General features: G+C 50.7%; 2 protein-coding genes across 4 annotated transcripts in view; both read right to left on the bottom strand.

The window, feature by feature from the left end:
* Positions 1-116: 116 nt before the first annotated feature.
* CUL7 (cullin 7) overlaps positions 117-16647 on the bottom strand; it is a 32834-nt gene continuing 16303 nt past the window's right edge. For all 3 annotated transcript variants that reach the window (XM_074310852.1, XM_074310855.1, XM_074310854.1), the window contains 18 exons: positions 15303-15408; positions 14695-14922; positions 13847-13937; positions 13490-13658; positions 13036-13141; positions 12664-12759; positions 11471-11646; positions 11044-11177; positions 10564-10743; positions 10073-10182; positions 9807-9989; positions 9540-9700; positions 9134-9371; positions 7331-7499; positions 4378-4517; positions 3195-3324; positions 2802-3001; positions 117-2594 (listed from right to left, as the gene is read on the bottom strand). In XM_074310852.1, coding sequence (XP_074166953.1) covers positions 2277-2594; positions 2802-3001; positions 3195-3324; positions 4378-4517; positions 7331-7499; positions 9134-9371; positions 9540-9700; positions 9807-9989; positions 10073-10182; positions 10564-10743; positions 11044-11177; positions 11471-11646; positions 12664-12759; positions 13036-13141; positions 13490-13658; positions 13847-13937; positions 14695-14922; positions 15303-15408 — 2935 coding nt within the window. In that variant the 3' untranslated portion in view covers positions 117-2276. The remainder of the gene's footprint in view (positions 2595-2801; positions 3002-3194; positions 3325-4377; positions 4518-7330; positions 7500-9133; positions 9372-9539; positions 9701-9806; positions 9990-10072; positions 10183-10563; positions 10744-11043; positions 11178-11470; positions 11647-12663; positions 12760-13035; positions 13142-13489; positions 13659-13846; positions 13938-14694; positions 14923-15302; positions 15409-16647) is intronic.
* On the bottom strand, positions 400-1272 carry LOC141540731 (transmembrane protein 121-like). The gene has a single exon (XM_074264716.1). It carries the CDS (start codon positions 1270-1272, stop codon positions 400-402), a length of 873 nt encoding a protein of 290 aa, XP_074120817.1.

Raw genomic sequence — 16647 nt, 5'->3', positions numbered from 1 at the left:
CTCTTCTGCCCAAAGGAAGTCTCTACATGCTAAGAATGTAATGTTATCCTTCCTCCCGCTATTCCTCTATCCTTCCCTGCCTTCAGTCCCCAAACCAGAGATGTCAAAACCCCTCAGGCGTCAGTTGTACCTTTATTGTGCTGAGTCTGACACTTGAGGACGACCTCATCCTGCATCAGACTGCTTTGATTTGGACAGCATATTGACAAAAGACCCTCTCAAGCCTCTGCAGAGAATACTTGGTTTAAAACACCAGACCTGTAGACAGGTCCTGCCTCACAGTTCCAATCTGCAGGTCCAGGTTGAAGGTGAAAGGACTCAGGCGAGTTGTGCTGTTGAAAGTGATAGCTTAGGGGGATAGTCCATGTCCATCCCATCTCCCTGCACAACCAGAGCAGGTCATGTTGGCCTCACAGCCTGAGCTGGGCCTAGAAGGCCAGGGTCAGTGGGCGGCTGGGTTGATGGTGGACCAGAAAGCCACTGTTTCCGGTACTGCAGAAACATGCAGAGCTTGAGGGCCAAGGCCAGCAGGTTCTTTCCTAAAAAGATGCTGGAGACATAGGTATCGTGGAACAGGAGGAGATGAGTGGCTCGGATGAGGCTTGTAGCCAGATTAACCGTGAGCAGGCTGAGAAGAGGGTAGAGCACCATGCGATGTGGCAGGGGCTGTGGGCCTTGCAGACTGAGCTCACCCAGGGCTGCACATGGCAGCAAGAGCAGCAGGGCATAGCAGTAGAAGAAGATGACGCCCTCTGCCCAGAAGGGCAACACCCTCTGAGGTGGCTCCCACAGCCCTGCCTGTATGTCTAAAACATCCAGCAAGTCCATGACCACCCACAGCAGGTGGCTCCGGAGTTCTCGCCATCGGAATGTTGACAGGATCTCGGGCATCTTTGGAGACCCCAGCAGGGCAAAGAGTCCAGGGACACTGAGGGCTAGCACCAGGGTGAAGGCCTGGCGGGCGGGGGGCCCGGGGCAGTGACCCTCAGCCCGGCAGCTCCGGTAAATGAAGTAGACCTTCATCTCTAATACAAAGATGTAGAGAAACCAGAGCAACATGGCGCAGCTCCGCCGGGTGGTACGGGCTTGGGTACTGGCACTAGCCATCACAGGGCGAAGCACCAAGATCAGGCAGATGTTGCCTACGGAAAGCAGCAACACCAGACCCAGCCACCAACCTCCTGGGCTCTGTCCCAGGAGATAACCATCGGCCAGCAGCATGCTTCCTGAAATGAGGCCTACTACCAGCCATGTGGGACAAGAGGATGCCATCCTGCCAAGCCCTTCGTGCCCACCCACAGCTGGGCATCCCTTCTTGCCTTTTGCCTACTGCTCTGTCTCTAGCTCCCATTCCCCTTCGTCTTGCCCCTGCCTTGGGTCCTAAGGTGCTGAGCCTCTCCTCCCACTCTCTTAGGGTATCCTTCCCCTACTGCCTGCCTGAGCCTCCCTCCTCCACCCTGGGCCCACGCATACCCACTCTCTTGTCCCTAGGGACTGTCCTCGGTCCCCTGCTCCCTTCTCGCCCCTCTCTGTCACCTCCCTGGGCAGCCTGCGGTTGGTGCCGTCGCTTCATGAAGGACACGGCCCCTTGAATCTCCCCTTTTCTCAACTCTTTCCCCACTAGGAGGAACCTGTCCCGCGGCCCCGCCCCTGCCTGGGCTCGGCCCTGGACTGGGCGTGCCGCTCCGCTGCAATGCGGGAGGGACCCGAGGCCAGGCAGCGCGGCGGCGCGCGCAGAGTCGGCCGGGGGAAGCGGAGAGGGCGGGGCTTCGGCTTATTGGTAGATCACTGGAGAGTGCGTGCCAGGGCAGCTAGCTCCCTGTGCAGGTTTAGGGAGCCCCTGGTGCAGCGTGCTCGGGTCCTTAGAATAATAGCACCCCTCCCTTCTCTAGGGCTCTGAGGCTCACAGCACCCCCTTGAGGTAGGCAGTGCATATATCTCCATTTTACAGCTGAGAAAACAGGCCCAGGGACAGAATGATCTGACTTGCCCGCAGTCGCCCAACTACTTAGTGTCTCTAGGTAGGGATTCCAACCCAGGTCTTCCCAGACTCCCGCCTGGTGCTCTTTCCAGTGACTCGGTGTGCCTACAAGTTGTTTGGCATCTAAATGGCCTCGAGACCTCTCCCTAACGACTGCCCTTCCTCCCCGGTGCCCGGGGCTGCCTCCTTCCGGGTCGTGGTGACAACTCCCGCTTTCCCTTCCCAAGCCTCCCTACAGCATGCACTGTGCTCAGTCCCGGATCCGGTTACCCCAGAGATCGCCTCAGGTGCTGGGCTATCGGAAGGTGGAAAAAGTCCGCGTGGGAGGAGAGGGGCTGGGGGTTGTGCGAGTTCGGATCTCCAGGGTGTGGAAGGTAGAGGGTGGGGCAGGTCCTAAGGCAACCAGGTTGGGGGGCGCAAGGGGAGGCCCCTCTGGCTCCGGGGCTGCGTATGCCAGGACTTGGGGCCAGTCCTCCTGCCTTCGAACATAACCCTGCCCCAGGAGATGGAGGATGCAGGAGAGGACATCCGCCCCATTGCACTCCTCCTCCCCACCCGCGCTGCTGCCCGGCTCTCTGGGTGAAGACTGGCCCTTCTGCCAGGCCTCCAGCACCTAGGGACACCCGAAGATCACAGTCATCCCACCCTGATTCTCCATGGGAATCCCCCCTCAGAACAAGAAAGCCCCGTGGGTGCACACGTGCCCCTTCCCCGGGGGGCCTCTTCATTATGGAGCTGGATATGCAGATGCTGCTTCCCAATAACCACTCCCTAGAGAACCCCTAGGTCACCACCTTTCAGGGACCTCTTTCCCCCGTACCAGACACACAAGCTGATCAATATGCAGGCCTTTCTCGCCGTGGGCTTTGAGGATTCGGACAAGGAGGCAGCTCAGGAGGTTCCTCTTCCTCTCCAGGGTTCGGCACTCATCCTCCTCCACACTCAGGTATGTCTGCGGGGGGAGCAGCCACAAGGCCTCCCCCCCAGGCTCCTTCTCCAGCTTCCGGAGCCGCAGCACACCTGAGACACCCCCCCCACACATGTATACTCATATATTTCTCTGACTTATGGGATCTGGAGGCAGGGCATTTCTCCTTAGGCTAGGGAGTAAGACCTAGAACCCCCTGCTCTTTCCTTCTCCTCCCCTTCTACAACTCCCCGAACTGTCCTGAGGGGCATTAGGGCAGAGAAGTCTCAAGCTGCTATTACCTACCCCCAGGGGGGAGACCCTGGCCTTTCTGCAGGGTCAGGGGGCCAAGCCCTGCGGTGAGGGGCTTAAGTGCTTGCATCAAAAGCTCTGAGGCCAGGTCTGAGGTCTGCAGCAGAGTCTCCAAGGCCACCTCCTAGAGAAAGGAATCAGAATCAGGCAGAGATTGGGATTCCAGGGGGAACCTAGCCCTGACCTGATGATGAATACCTCCTACAACTCTGGAAGAACAGGTTAGTAGTGACAGGGGCAGAGGGGAAAAAAGAAAAGCCTGAGAAAAAGTATGGAAGACAAGAGAGACAGGAACGTTCTCCAACTGATAAATGGTCAAAATATATGAAGAATTTTGGGAAAAAGAAATCAAAGTAATATAGAAAATATTGCTCACAAAATGCTCTAAATTATTATTGATTAGAGAAATGAAAGTTAAAACAACTTTGAGCCATCATCTCTACCTCTCAGTGGTTAAAATGATAGAAGGGGAAAACCACAATTGTTGGAGGGGATGTAGAAAAATTGGCACACTAATAAATAGATTGTTGGTAGCACTGTAGAATGGTAGAACCAACCATTTTGGATAGCAACCTAGAATTATGCCTAAAGAGTTTAAAATTGTGTATATTATTTGACCCAGAAATAATACTATTAGGGCTTTCCCAAGGTGATGAGGGGAAAAGGAAAGGAATCTTTAAAGCTTTCTTTGTGCTGACAAGGAACTAGAAATCAAGGGTCCAATAACTGGGGAATGGCAGAAAACAATTTGTGGCATATGATTATGATGGGATATTAATGTGCTATAAGAAATGATAAGCAGATTGATTTTAGAAAAACATGGAAAGCCTTACATGAAATAGTGAAGACTGAAATGAGCAGAACCAAAAGAATATCGTATTCAGTAATAGCAATATTGTTCGAAGAGATAATATTGTCTGACTATCTGAAAAGCTAAGAATGACCAAGCTATTCTGAATAATGTAAATATTCAAATCAATCACAAAGAATTTATGAAGGAAAATATTATCTGATATATGGAAGTATATATTATATGGTTCCACAAGTATATCTATATCAAAAATATAACTAAATGTAAACATATATATAAATATAACTAAAAATGTAAAAAAAAATTACAAAATTAAAAAAAGATAGGAGTAAAGATGGGAATAAAGAGACAGATGGGGGGTAGTACCTCCATTTGGTTAAAATGCAGAAGAAGCCACATCTGTAAAGTAGAGACATGAAGAATCTGGGCTCCAAATGACAGTTCAGCCCTGCCCAACCATGACCACTGCAGTAGGCGCTGTGACCCCAAGACTGGCTGATTCTGACCTAGTAGGTAGGACAAGAAGGAATACTCTATAGTAGTCCTTCCCCCACCAGTACTGTACATAGAATTATAAATTTGAAACTTCTAGTTTCCTTCTAGGAATCTCATGGTCTTCTAGTTCAAGTCCATTGCAGAGAGGAGGAAACTGAGTTGGAGAAAGCCAGGTGATTTGCTCCAGGGACACACAAGTAAGAAATGGCAGAGTTAGGATATGAACTCAGGTCTGCTAGCCCCAAATAGAACAATTGTCCCACCACCTCACTGGCCATTGGTTCTGTGTGTCTATCTCTCAGTCATCTTATATTTGTTGATAATCTGATGTGTCTGCAATCTCATTATTTTGGTAGTCCCAACAGTGCAGATTGAAACCTATCCATGTCTACTCATCCTCATTCCTGTCTTCCTGAAAATCTGCCTTAAGCATGGTGATTGGAGTTTTTCATGACAGTAACAGCAGCTGATCTTTTATACAGAGCTCTAAAGTTTACAAAGAACCTTTTAACCTCACAGGCCTCATAATAACCCTATCACATTAAGTAAGTTATTTACAAAAGAGTCTTAAAAATGTCTACTAGGACAGGTAGATGATGCAGTGTATAGAGCAATAACCCCAGAGTCATGAGGAGCTGAGTTCGAATCTGGCCTTAGATACATTCATAGTTACTAGCTGTGTGTGAGAAAGACAGAGGAGGGAGACAGACAGGGAGAGACAGACAGAGGGAGGAGGAGAGAGGAGGGGAACAGGGAGACATTTATGTTAATAACTTGTCAATAGGTAGGATTTGAATTCATCTATCTCCCAAGGGTAACACTCATCTGCAATATGAAGGGTCTCTATTGACTACATGTCTTGCACTCTGCTTGTTGCTGGTGGAGGATTCATGACACTAAGGGCAGGAACCTTTCTTTCATTCCCCTAATCTCACTAGTTGATGGGCAAGGGCCATTTTCCCAGAGCCCTACCCACTAATCTGCACAGATGCCATTAGAATCTCCTGTTCTCTTAACTTATTGAAATCACTTTTCTCCTTTCTCCTTCCTAGACAAATGCCATTCCCCCTCTCCCCCAAGGGAGAGAATTTGCAAGTTCCACTCAACTCTCTGTTGTCTTTATGAGCCTCAGCCCTTCTAGTACTGCAGCTTTAAGGTGACTATGACCACTCTCACCCTGTGGATGGCCAGGGAACTGTCACCCACAGTCCACTCCCAAAATGGCAGGGGCACAGTGGCCTTAGGCCTATGTGGACTTCCCTTCAGCCCTGCCCCTGAACCCTCCAATATGTACTGTCTCTCTCAGAATGCAATCTCCTTGAGAACAGGGATTATTTTGCTTGTAGCACTTTGCACATAGCAGTCACTTAGTAAATTTTTCCCCATTTTTTTTTTTTTTACTCCTTCACCATCTCTATTGTCAATCCTGCTAGAAAGATGAGACTCATCAGAGTGGAAACTGACTAAGAGCAGGAACTGTGTTTCCAGGATTAAGTTTGGAGTTCTGTGAGGGCAGAGCAGGGATCAAATGTTTCTAGACTGCTTGCATGGTTTGAGAATTGTCCCCTTAGTGGGTAACCTTCACATTTGTCTGATTCTGATATGTCACAAAACAAAACATAATTCTGATATGTCAAGGAGAAGTTTCTGGCATTAAAAACATTTAAATTAAAGCAAGCAAAGAAAAAAATAATGTTTGTTGCATGACCCTAGGTATTGCTCTTAGCACTGGCCCTGGCTTTGCCTGAATCTTGAGGACTTTGTCTCTTTCATTAGATAGGAAGTTTTCCCTGAGAACATTTTTCCCTGTTTCCAGTGTCTTCTAGTTCCAGAATCCAATATAGGAGTCTGTTTATAGCAGATATTTAGGAGCTATCCCCCAATAGAAAAGGCCCTGGTCTGGGAGGAAGGACACTAGGATTCTAGTCTAGCTTGTCTGTGACTACTTGCGAGATCTTGGGCCAATTACTTCTTGCTTGGCCAGTTTTCTCAACTGTCAAACGAGGAAACTGGCCAAAACGACCCCTGAGGTTGTATCTGGCTAGCTTGTTTAGCATTCTGTTCCCCCAGAAAAAAAAACAGATTTGGAGGGAAGGTGCTTCTCCAGCACGGTGATGTGCGCCCTCTGGTGCACAGAGATGAAGCTTTTGTCTGTCTTTGGTTCTGCTGTCTTTTCAGGCATGTTCTGCTTTTCCTGACCCCATTCCTTCTTCAGCTCATTTTACAGAAGAGGAAACTGAGGCAAACAAAGAGAAGTCCCAGAGTCAGCCAGTTAGGAAGTGCCTGAAGCCAGCTCTAATTCAGAAAGAGGAGCCACTCTGATCCAGGTCTGGGCTCCATCCACTGGGCCCTAAATGTCCCCTCCTTTGATACCAAAGAACTTTTATCTTGAGTATAACATGAGACTGGCTCACAGAGGTTTAAAGTGGGAAAGGACTGCAGAGCCCTCTGACCACCCCTCTCTTTTTACATAAGGAAATTGGAGTCCAGAGAGAAAGGAAATGATGGATCCTAAAGAACAGTTGGTGGTAGCAGAGCCGGGGGTAGCAGCTGTCCCAGGTGAACTTAAGTGACTTGCTCCAAGTTAGTGGCAGGCCTTCTAACACCAAAGCTAATGCTCCCTCCATGGTACCAGAGGGGCTCAGCTTCATCTCCATCTCTCCCATTCCTCCATCACCCCAATTCTACCCCGTGTCAAGGTTCCAGATCATGACCAGAAACTTCCCCCCTACTTTTCCTCTTAAACCTGGAGTTCCTTCTGGATGGGCAACCCACCCTGCCTATTCTGTAGCCCCACGTCCCAGCTGTGCCCCCATCCTCTTACTCTGACTGTAGAAGTTGGAAAACCGGGTAAGGCTGGTACTGAGAGCTGGGGGGAAGAACTTGGTGGGCTCGTGCAGGTAGCAGAGGGGAGACACGGGCCAGCAGCGGGGAGACAGGACCAGCACAGACACCTCAGGGACTGGCTCCTCAGCCACCAGCTCCTCCACAGGCTGTGGGGACAAATGTCTCTCAGGGACCTTCCTCCTTCAAGTCAGTCTGATCTATGCAAGAGGCACTGGGACAGGTGCTCTGGGGAATATAAACTTAAACACCCCATATCCCTCTTCTACCCAGGGAAGGGCTTCCTCAGCTCCATATATTTTCTGTTCTGCCCATCTTAAATCCTCTGTCCTTCCCCTCCCCCTGGGGATAGGCTTCCAGCCTCTCTATCACTTCATCTCCTCCTGAGGATGGGTTCCCAGCCCCAGACCTTACCCCAGATCTCACCTCCTAGGAAAGGGTCCCCGGCCCCAGACCTCACCTCCTCCTAGGAAAGGGCCCCCGGCCCCAGACCTCACCTCCTCCTAGGAAAGAGCCCCCGGCCCCAGACCTCACCTCCTCCTAGGAAAGGGCCCCCGGCCCCAGACCTCACCTCCTCCTGGGAAAGGGTCCCCGGCCCCAGACCTCACCTCCTCCTGGGAAAGGGCCCCCGGCCCCAGACCTCACCTCCTCCTAGGAAAGGGCCCCTAGCCCCAGACCTCACCTCCTAGGAAAGGGCCCCCGGCCCCAGACCTCACCTCCTCCTGGGAAAGGGCCCCCGGCCCCAGACCTCACCTCCTCCTAGGAAAGGGCCCCTAGCCCCAGACCTCACCTCCTAGGAAAGTGCCCCCGGCCCCAGACCTCACCTCCTCCTAGGAAAGGGTCCCCGGCCCCAGACCTCACCTCCTCCTAGGAAAGGGCCCCCGGCCCCAGACCTCACCTCCTCCTAGGAAAGGGTCCCCGGCCCCAGACCTCACCTCCTCCTAGGAAAGGGTCCCCGGCCCCAGACCTCACCTCCTCCTAGGAAAGGGTCCCCGGCCCCAGACCTCACCTCCTCCTAGGAAAGGGTCCCCGGCCCCAGACCTCACCTCCTCCTAGGAAAGGGTCCCCGGCCCCAGACCTCACCTCCTCCTAGGAAAGGGCCCCCGGCCCCAGACCTCACATCCTCCTAGGAAAGGGTCCCCGGCCCCAGACCTCACCTCCTCCTAGGAAAGGATCCCCGGCCCCAGACCTCACCTCCTCCTAGGAAAGGGTCCCCGGCCCCAGACCTCACCTCCTCCTAGGAAAGGGTCCCCGGCCCCAGACCTCATCTCCTCCTAGGAAAGGGTCCCCGGCCCCAGACCTCACCTCCTCCTAGGAAAGGGTCCCCGGCCCCAGACCTCACCTCCTCCTAGGAAAGGGTCCCCGGCCCAGACCTCCCATCTCTCACCTCACAAGACCTGGCTGGGTCTCTGGCCCTTGTCTGTCACCACCTCTTGAGGCTGGGGCCTCAGCCCCTGCCCTTTGCCTCACCTCTTCCTGGGGATAGGCCTCCAGCCCCAGACCTCACCTCCTCCTAGGAAAGGGTCCCCGGCCCCAGACCTCACCTCCTCCTAGGAAAGGGCCCCCGGCCCCAGACCTCATCTCCTCCTAGGAAAGGGTCCCCGGCCCCAGACCTCACCTCCTCCTAGGAAAGGGCCCCCGGCCCCAGACCTCACCTCCTCCTAGGAAAGGGTCCCCGGCCCAGACCTCCCATCTCTCACCTCACAAGACCTGGCTGGGTCTCTGGCCCTTGTCTGTCACCACCTCTTGAGGCTGGGGCCTCAGCCCCTGCCCTTTGCCTCACCTCTTCCTGGGGATAGGCCTCCAGCCCTTGCTCTTCATCCTCTTCCTGTTCCAGGAACTGCTGGTCGATCTGCTCAAGCTGGAAGAGGTGGAACTGGTGCTGCAGCTCCTCCGATGTGCTCAGGCTGCTCAGCATCTGCTGGGGTAGTCGGTTGGGGAAGCAGAGCCCAATCTGCTCCAGCACGGCCCGCTCCAGCCAGCTCGGGCCCAGGCTCAGGAGGCGGTCTGCCAGATAGTACCTGCAGCGCATGTAGCCCAGGCCTTACTGAGGACGGACTCTCTGCCCTCCTAGCTGCTTCACGCCTCGGGTCTGGAAGGCCCCCCCCAGAGTCCCCATTCAGCCACGATTCCCTCCCCTGGTGCCGTCCCTGCTGCCCCCGCCGGCTCTCAGAGGCCCCCTCACTCACTGGTAAAAGTGCTCAAAGGTGGTGGCGAGCTCTAGGCCAGACAGGACCATCATGGGCTCCAGGCTCCGCTGCAGCTGGCCCAGCATCTCTTCCCCCTGAGGGCCACCCACTCGGCTCCTCTGGATCTGCTGGTCGATGTGCCGGGCAAACTGCTCACTCACCTGGGCACGGGGACAGAAGGCGGAGGGAGTGGAAAGGGGGCAGAAGGATGGGAAGAATGGAGGGCACTGGGAATGGGGGCAGGGGAGGAAAACAAGGAGGACTCACGTGGGCAGCAGTGAGGAAGGAGAGCTGAAGCAGAGCTCCAGAGAAGCCCTGGTGGAGGGCCAGCGTGAAGGCTGCCCGTGGCCCAAAGAGCTCCGCCCCAGCACTCTGGAGCCGCTCATAGATGTCGCAGTAGCTGGGCACGAGGTCCGGGGCCTGCCAGGCCGCTGTCAGAAACCTGCTCACCTGAGGGCAGGAGGCGGGAGCATGAAGGGGCGGCCGGGCTCCTCTAGGCCTTCCCCACACCCACCAGCCCCCACCCTGCCCACCTGCTCTTGTACCACTCCCCTCCAACACTGGGTGATACCCCTCAGGCTGCCACCAGGAGGTCCCAGTCCAGCCCCCGAGTTCAGCTCCCGACTCTTACTATTCTTGCCATCTATGGAGAAAGAGAAAGAAGGAAAAAAAGTCCTAGGATGCTGTCCTCAGTCCAGCCCCCCCTCCCCAGCATTCCAGGATGAGGGCCAGAAATAGGAAGACCATCACCAAGAATTGACAGCATGAACCAGGACCATCAAAGGGATAAAACCATGGAAGAGAAAGTAAAGAGAGGGAACAGCTTAGGTGGCTCAGTGGATAAAGTACCTGTCCTGGTACTTTCCTGGAGAAACAAGTTCAAATCTGGCCTCAGACACTTAACACTAACTCTGTGAATCTGGGGAAGTTATTTAACCCCAAATGCTTCAAATTAAAGGAAAAAAACTTAAGGAGGGAGGTGGGTGCCATTCTCTCCCCAAAGATGACATTTCCAAAGACTCACTAGGCCAGGTGAGTAACTTAGATTGGAGACCCGAGGGAGGCTCCACATGCACCAGGAGGTGAGTGAGACATCGGACACGAGAGGTAAAAGCATCTGTTTGTTCCGGTTTGTGCTGGACCTTCTCTCTGTGCTCCAGATACTGGCTCAGCAGCCAGGCCAGGGGGCTCACCCCACTGCCATCTGAGAAGGGAAGACAGTTCAGGAAGACACTGCAATATGGGAACAAACAGCAGGTAAAGATCAGGAAAAAAGAACAAATTATGGGCTGATTGATGGGATAGAGGCTGAGCAATTACTGCTAGGGGCAGTTCTTGAAAAAAAGTATCAAAGTAAAAGTTATAGGATGGTTACCCGGGGCAGTCACTGGGGAAGATGTTACAGGATGGCTACCAGGGACACCTTTTGAGGAGAAGTTCCCAGAGCAGAACTTGTACAAGTTACCAGGGGCAGTTTCTGGGAGAGAGGCAAGGGGATAGTTACCAGGGGCAGTGATGCTCTGTACCAAGGGGCTGACCAAGGCTTCCCAGCAGGTCCTTCCCAATGCCTGGGCAGCCTCATCATCAGGGAGGAATCGATCTGCAAAACTCTGCTCATGGCGCAAAGCCCCGTTCAGTCTGGTGACAGGGTCAGGAGCTAGAGGCACGAGCCCCTGGCCCCAAGACTATCCCTCAATACAATACCCTGAATGTTCCCATATCAAGAGGCCCCCACAGACATCAGGAGGGCCTCACCCCCCCAGAAATGCCCTATCCCCCTCTCTGAATCCTCCAGACTCTCCCAGGCTGTGACTCTCATCCCACCCCCATCCTCTTCCCTTCTGTCCTGCTTTCCCCCCCATCCCCCCATACCCCCACACCCGCACCACACCTGCTCCAGTCCCCCTCCCCCCGGATGTCCCTCTCCACACCTAGGGCAGAGCTGCAGCAGGCGCTTCCGGTCCTGAGCAATATCCTGACTCCAGGCTTGGGCTCGAACAGTGTAGAAAAGGTGAGTGCGGCGACACAGCTGCTCACGGAACAGTGGCCAGAAAGTGGGTTTGGGGCCCAGAACCTCCACCCCTCGCACACGGGTGTCAATGCCCCCCTGAAACATGTGACTGTCAGTGACTTTCTGCAGCAGCCAGGCTCCCTCCCCAAATCCTTCTCCCTGCCATTGAAGGCAACTGGGGCTAAGTGACTTGCCCAGGATCACAGAGGTAGGAAGTGTTTAGTGTCTGAGGCTGGATTAGGACTCAAGTTATCCTGACTCCAGCCTGGCACTTTGTCTACTGTGCCATTTATCTGCCCTATCTAGAGCTAGTTATTATTTTATCCAACCCTCTTTTTTTTTTTTTTTCTCAGAGTAGGAAACTGTGATCCTAGAAAAATGAAATTATTTATACAAAGTCTCTCAGGTAGTAAGTGGTAAAATCAAGATTAGAATCCAAACTTCATAAAAGTAATAGTAGCAGCAGCAGTTAACTTTATTACTATGTTATCATGTGCCAGGCAGTGTGCTAAAAACTATTATTTTACCAGCTTCATAGGTGAGGAAACTGAGGCAAATATCAGTTAAATAGCTTGCCCAGGATCACCAAGTGTCTGAGGCTGGATTTGAACTCAAGTCTTTTTGATTCCAGCTCTTTGTATTATGACATCTAGATGCTCCAACTCTTATCAACTGATTCCAAATATCACAATCTTCTCAATACATCTCCCATATTTCTAGGACTATACTGTTCATTGGACTTCTTCTCAACCAATTAAATTAAATAAACTAGTATTAAAATGCCTGTTATATACAGGAAAGTGAATAAATAGGTCCCAACCCTCAGGAAGCTTACATTGAGTCAGCTCCATTCAAATCCCCTTGCCTAAGATACATTCTTGTTCTCCCTCCCTCTCTCCTTCTTTTTCTCCCTCTCTCAGTTTCTGTCTCTCTCTTTGTCTATCTCTGTCTCTCTTTGTCTCTGTCTCTCTTTCTGTTTCTCTCCCTCTCTCTCCTTCCCTCCCTCTCTCTGTCTCTCTTTTCCCCCTCCCCTTCCACAGTCTCAATATCATGGAATGGCTTTACCCCTTTCTCTCTACTCCCTCTTCCCTCTCTCAATGCCAGCCCCTTTACCTGCTGGCAGCGTTTGATATGGATCTGTAGGATGGGCCAGGAGCGGGTCATGTTCTCCAGAAGAAGCACCCGAGTGTCAGAAGGCATGATGTTTACCTGCATTGGGTTGAGAGGAGTTTGTAATCCTCATGACAGAGAAGCAAAAAAAGTTCTGTCTCCTGTTCCTGACACTTTCACTTCCTTCACTGCCACCCCCTCCCCAGATTCTACAGATCTTCTGAAATCTAGAACTCTGGTTCTGTCCCATTCAGGAAAGAGGCAAATCCTCTCTCCTTGTGGAATAGGACACATGAGTTCACTGGGGTCCTGGGTTCTCCCCACATGAAGCCAAGAATAGGTAGATGTAAGTGGGGGCAGGGAAGTGATGCTCACAGTGCTGAGCTTTGTGCTGACAGAGCGAGCTTGGTCTCCTCCCAGCACCACCACCCGGGCTGGCATGTAGCTTGAGTCTTCCTTAGACACCAGGAGAGTCAGCTGCCTGGAAATAAGAGGAAAGAAACTCATCAGTGACCAGATCCACAGGAAGGCTCACAAAACCCCGTTACCTTGGCTTTTCCCTCAAGCCAAGGCACAGAAATTTCGAGTGTATTTCTAGACTATGGAGGGTGTGTGTGTGTGTCTGAGAGAGATACACACAGAGACAGAGAACGTGTTTTAGGTGAGAACTCCAATTTTAATGGAGCTGAGACGGAGAAAGAGATAAAGGCAGATAGAGAGAAACTAAGGCACAGGCAGTGTAACAGCATATTTGTGCATAGCACAGAAAAGATGTTTTCAAGACTTCCTTTAACCTATGGAGTCTGTGTGTATGTGTGTCCTGCCCCACCTGACAACAGCCCCTCGGTGCATGTGTAATGTGATGTAGTGAGACCCTGTAGTGCCGCTGGATTCCCAGTAAGTCTTGGGGTTTCGGTCAGTCAGTTTGCTGGCCCCGTGAGAATTGGACGACACCTCCATCTTCTCCCAACACTTGTCCTTCACATCCACATCAGAGCCTGGGGCCAAATAGGAAGGAAAGAACAAATTTGTCTGGTTGAGGAAAGGACACAGGACAGAGAATTATAAGGAGAATCATAATCTCTGCTGTTGGAGCAAGGGAGGAGTGGCAATGTTATCGGGCTGGGAGTTGGAGCTGGGAGAGACAGCCATTGACCCTAGCCCGAGGGAGGTGGAGGACACTGACCCTGGCAGAGATGCCTGAGAAAGACGTCAAAGAAAGGGATGTTAATGGGCCGGTGGGTTCTTCGGTGCTCTTCAATCTGGCCGAGCACCATCTGTAGTAAGACCACAAGGATGGAGGCAACATAGAGGGACAGGAAGGAGCACAGTGACAAAAATAAATCTGTATTGGAAAAGGTCAAGGTATAAAGCAATTCTGTTCACTCCCCCCCATCTAAATCATAGGAAATTGACAACAGACAGATGGACTCAGGGGATAAATCAAGATTTTTGTTTTGGACATGGCCTGTGCAGTAATTTGTTTTGCTTGACTAAACTATGTTAGTTATAGGGTTTTGTTTCTCTTTTTTAATTAACAGTGAGGTGTGGAGATGGGCAGGGAAGAGAAATGTTGGATTGTTATTCATTGAAAAAAAAATTAAATTTACTTTTAAAAAAATCAAGGTGTTAACAACATAGAATTGTAGTTTCTCATATAAAGCTTCTTTTTCTATTCTACTATGTGTATGTAAATGCCTGTCTTATTTGGTGTTTAAATTCAATATATATTATATATATATGTATATGTATATATGTATGTATGTATATGTAAGTTCAAAATAAATTTTAAAAATGAAATCAGGCACAGAAAAAAATAAACTCTGATCAATCAGATTAGGCCAGCTCCCCTTCACCAAACTAGGTAGTTGGCTCATGTGCTCTTCTTCTTTCCTTCCCCTTCCTCTCTTGCTCTAAACTCACACTCTCACCCAGCCTCATCTCCTACCCCTTATCTGTCTTCTCCCCAGTCTCTACCTGCCTCCATTCCATCTCCTCCCCAGTTCTATCCCATTCATCTATACTCCTCCTAACCTGGATGCAGCCGGCCAAGATGCTTTTGGTGAGGTTGCTGTAAAGCTGGGCGTGCTTCTCATACTCGCCTACGAGATCTCGGAGCTCAGAGCCCAGAAACAGGTGTTCCTTGTGCTTGTCCAGGGCCTTGGTGAGAATCTCTCGAGCTCCCAGCTGGCACAGAACCACTGCGCAGTCCTTGTGCAGTGTGACCAGGCGATGCAGGAAACAGATTAACTCCTGGACCACCTAGAATGGATATCGAGGCAGGGAGGGATCAAAATTGTTACTGATGCCAGGAGGATAGCCCTCTTGCTTTGGATGCCCTATTGACCATTCTGCCAAGAGGAAGATAAGCCTTATTCTGCCACTTTCCATTCAAAGCAACTAATTGACAAGCATTTATTAAGCACTTGCTGTGTGCCAGGTAATGGGCTACATATCCAGTACCCATCTAGGGGTGCCTGGGGCTCAGCTCTCCTTACCCACAAGCTCCTCCTACTTGAGGTTACTAAGAACACCACCCAGGTATCCATGGGTGCATTTGGCTGTGTGAAAACTGAGAACCCCCAGGGTGGCCAATGCTCCAGGAATCTCTGGACTTTCTCCGGCCCCTACCCTCTAGGTACCTCATGGTCTTTGCTGAGTGTTCTCAGGCTGGCCAAACACGAAGAGGCCACTTTGTGCCAAGGAAGAGTTGAGTCCACAGAGACATCCAGGAGACAGCTCAGTATTCTGAGAGTCCAGGAAGAAGGGTTTCAGATGAGAAGATGGACACGTAGATTGAATGTCAGGACCATATTTGTCACCCTCTTTTATACTTCAAAACTCCACTTCCCACTTTACACTCCGAAGAGAGAAAGGATGGGTTGGGTGAAATATGGGTTGGGTTACAATGACTGGAAACCAGCAATTTGCTTATACAAAATTTATTTGATCAGTATTATTATTCTCACTTTACAGGTGAGGAAACTGAGGCAAGCATGTTAAGTGACTTGGCCAGGGTCACAAAGTGAGAAAGTATTTGAGGCTGGATTTGAACTAAGGCTAGCACTCTACCACTGAACCACCCAGCTGACCCTAATGGAGAGGTTTGGACTAGATGTTGTAAAGTATTTTCTAACTATGACATTTTATACTAAAAGCTCTGATACTGTATAGTCTATCTTGTAATGTTATATATTCTAAAATCCCTCCCAGATCCTGTGTTCTGTGCAGGAATATTCTAATTCTAAGATCCCATCGAGCTCTGACATTTCAATTCTGTTTTCGATAAGGAGGAGTTTGTGCAAATACTCAGATGTCTGCACAACCAAATGGAAAGAATCCTGGATTTGGGGGCAGCAAATCTAGGTTCTAGACCTAGTTCTGTCATTTACTCAGTATGTTATCCTTTGTGTCTCCATTTCATTTTTCTGGATTTCCATTTCTTCCCCTTTTAAAATGAGGGCACTGAATGAGATGAACTCTAAAATCCTATATTTCTTTTTTGCTGCCTTTTTGTTTTTTCAGAGTACCTAGAGGAGGTCTTGGGCAGCAGTGGGGCTGTTGCACATTTGCAGATGTGCACGACCATCTGCCTGTTATACCTCTGAGAATGGGCATGCAGGCTGTGCATGCACATCAGAGAGAGCCTGCCTAACCACTCTGGTGTGAGGTTGCAGTCTGTTGATTGATGTAGACTCCTTCCCAGGACTCCACCTCCAGCTTTTTAGCTAGAGTCCACAAAGATAAAACTACCAGTTTACCAGATGAATAACAGTAATAACAATCGCCAACATTTATATGACACTTTAAGGTATGCAGAGTACTTTACAAATGTTATCTCATCTCATACAACAACCCTGGAAAGTTGTTTTTTTTTTTTTGTTTTTTTTTTCAAATGGGGTTATAAGCAGAGACCTTTTCCAGGTCCATACTGTTAGTAAGTATATGGGGTAGGATCTTAATTCAGGTCTTCCTGAATCTAACACT

Source organism: Sminthopsis crassicaudata, chromosome 4, assembly GCF_048593235.1.
Source record: "Sminthopsis crassicaudata isolate SCR6 chromosome 4, ASM4859323v1, whole genome shotgun sequence".
Lineage (NCBI taxonomy): Eukaryota > Metazoa > Chordata > Mammalia > Dasyuromorphia > Dasyuridae > Sminthopsis > Sminthopsis crassicaudata.
This window is presented reverse-complemented; position numbering and strand designations above follow the sequence as displayed.